This window comes from Plectropomus leopardus, unplaced genomic scaffold (assembly GCF_008729295.1).
Source record: "Plectropomus leopardus isolate mb unplaced genomic scaffold, YSFRI_Pleo_2.0 unplaced_scaffold20297, whole genome shotgun sequence".
NCBI classification, from domain to species: Eukaryota; Metazoa; Chordata; class Actinopteri; order Perciformes; family Serranidae; genus Plectropomus; species Plectropomus leopardus.
Window position 1 is genome coordinate 365 of NW_024621936.1, and position 2863 is coordinate 3227.

Consider the following 2863-nt stretch of genomic DNA (forward strand, 5'->3'; position numbering starts at 1 on the left):
AGTATATAAATAGATAATTTATTAATAAAAATCGACCTGAGTGTGATCAGTCAAATATGATTAAATAAATGTAAAATCCTGGATACCTGAAATGCAAAAAAAAACAGGAAAATCACACAAAAGAAAAAACAAAATTATCTTCATTAGTAAGATAAATGTGAAAAAAAATAAAATTATTTTCAATTTAAAAACATTCAGTTAAATAATGTACGATGTCAAAAAGTCCTCACATTTTAGAAGATCAATACAAACATTTAAGAATAAATGTAAATACATAAATATGAATACCTAATAATTAGTAATAAGTAATTAACGGTTCTAATTATTTCTGATCTGTTTACTAAGAAATAAAAGGCAGCGAGTTTTCCCGTTTGAATAAAGCTTTATTAGAAAATGTTTAACGTGTTTTTCTCCTCCTCAGCCTCCTCCGTCCTACGAGGAGGTGATCAGGGAGAAGACACAGGAGCAGGTCCTCCGTCCTCCTCCGTCCTCCTCATCCTCATCACGTCCAGCCTCTATAACCATCGCCACGCAGACCGACCCCGGATCGGCGCCCGACCCCCAAGACGCCAGCGGTGAGAGGAGGCTCGTTTGTTATTGTTTTGTTTATAAATATTCGTTAGTAAACTTATTTTTTGTGTGTCAGTGAGAAGACCAGTGAGACCACCACGGCCGCCTCACCCTCGCAGACCGTCTCACGTCGACGACGTCGCCACCACAGCCAGCCAATCAGCAGTCGCCTCCCTGAACGGTGACGGCGCTCACACGCCGTGCTGCGACCTCCTGTCTGACCTCTGCCCTCCTTTGACCTCGACCTCCGGCGCTCAGACTGACTCATGGGATCAGTCTGTTCTTGCTGTTGACGTGGCGACTCCTTCCAGCGCTCCCTCCCAGCGTCCCAGGCCACGCCCCCGCTCCAGGCTCAGCGCGCCGCCGCCGATCACCAGCGACGTCAAAGTTCAGACGTTGGTGAAGCTGAGCGAGGACGGTTTGGCCACGCTAGCTGCCCGCGCGAGAAGTGACGGCGGCGTGAGTCAGGGGAAGTACCTTCAGGAGCTGCTCGAGGCCTTCAGCTCCGACGACTGGGGCTTCCCCGATCGCCGCAGCGACAGCAGCGAGCACAGCCAATCAGAGAGCGAGGACGAGGACGAGGACATGGCGACCCTGAAAGCGAGGATACAAGCCTTCGAGCAGCAGCAGCAGCAGGTGGCTGATGGGAGCTGTGGCGACAGAGACTTTGTGGTGGCAAAGAAACCAGAACCAAGGCCACGCCCCCGTCTCCAGGGGCAACCAGCCAAATCCGCCCCCCCTACCGTCGCCCCGAAACCAAAAAACTTTTCCCCTAAACCCTCCAGCAAGGTATTCTGGGAGGATGACGGGCTGACAGCAGGCGGTGCCGAAACTTCTGCAGACTTAAACCCTCAAACTGAAACCCCGAAACCTGCTGCAGCTCCGGGACCCCCCAAAAACACAGAAAAACCCGCAGTGTCCCCTAAACCGCAGTCTGCTTCAGACCCCCTCCTGTCCGCCCCTGTCCCGGCTCCGAGGCCACCTCCGCCCAAACTCACCCCGTCTGTCGGTGAGACTCCTCCCACAGCCAAAGCTCCGCCCAGACCGCCAGTCGCCCCAAGGACCAGCGTCGGAGCTCCGCCCCAGGACAGGAGCGCCCCGACTCTGCCGCCGAGGCCGTCTGTGGAGGTCAGCGGCGAGGCTCAGAAACAGATGGCAGGCGGCGAGGAGACGCCGGACGCTGCGAAACAAAGTGGTGAGTGTTCGTCTTTAAAGGTGCATTCAGTCCATTTTTAATTATTTTCAGCGCCCTCTGCTGGTTTCCTCCTGTCAGCACAATTCTCACGTTTTTCCCATTTATGACAAATTTTTACTCTGTTTTTACCTTTTTAATATCACAACCTACATGGCTGTAGACACGGGATAGTCATGGAAAACCTGGACAAGTCATGGAATTTTGTTTCACAAACCTGTATGATAACACATGACGTATTCAAGGCTGTCGGAAATTAGGAAATCCAACAAGAATGTTTTTTTGCATTTTCTAGCTGTGATAACTTTGGGGCATTTAAAAAAAATGCCCCAAATTTATAAGAATAAATTGGCCAAAATGTTTTCTTTAAAAATCACAAAAAAACTTAAAGTAAAAGATGGCCATTTCAAAAAAATCACATGAAAATTTAAAAGGAAAAAAGGCAAAATTTAAAAAAAAAAAAAAAAGAAATCACTGACATTATTTAAGAAGTTTTTTAAACAAAACGTGCCACATTTCTTTCTTTAAAATTTGTCAAAAATTCTTAAAGATAATAAAGGACAAAAATCTAATGCAGAAAACATGCAAGTTTGGAAGCAATGGTTTCTTTAAAAATTCCTTTTTTTTCAAAATTGCCTTTTTTAATTTAATTTTAATTATTTAATAATTTAAAGGGGAAAAAAGTCCTATTTTTCCCTTAAAAATTGCCTGCAAAGTGAGCTGCTTGTACTAATGAGTATTTTCAGCCGTGACTTTTAAAACGTTTATCTGAGTCTCCTGAACTTCAGCAGAAACAGGGAAGCAGGTGAATGCCCAGATAACCTGAACGTGCAGCTGATAAACTCTGAGTTTAGTTAAGCGTCATCGACTGAACGCCGGACCTGTTTGCAGGGCGGCTGCAGTGTGATAATGTTGATTATTTTTAGATTTCAGGTATCAGCTCTGTGATGCGTCGCAGCTCAGATTTACTCAGAGGAAAGCACCGACTTTTATCATACACACTTTTATTGGGCTCTTTTTTTCAGAAATTATTTTCTTTCATTAAAAAAAAAAACAAGTTAATTGATTATCATATGATTTTCTGTTTTTTTTTTAACATAA

General features: G+C 45.1%; 1 protein-coding gene across 1 annotated transcript; it reads left to right on the plus strand.

The window, feature by feature from the left end:
• Positions 1 to 390: 390 nt before the first annotated feature.
• Positions 391 to 1785, plus strand: LOC121965511 (serine/arginine repetitive matrix protein 1-like; the record flags this gene model as incomplete). Its single annotated transcript, XM_042515651.1, has 2 exons — positions 391 to 575; positions 647 to 1785. Coding segments are annotated over 2 exons (1324 nt in total), but the record flags the coding sequence as incomplete, so codon positions are not given.
• Positions 1786 to 2863: the final 1078 nt, after the last annotated feature.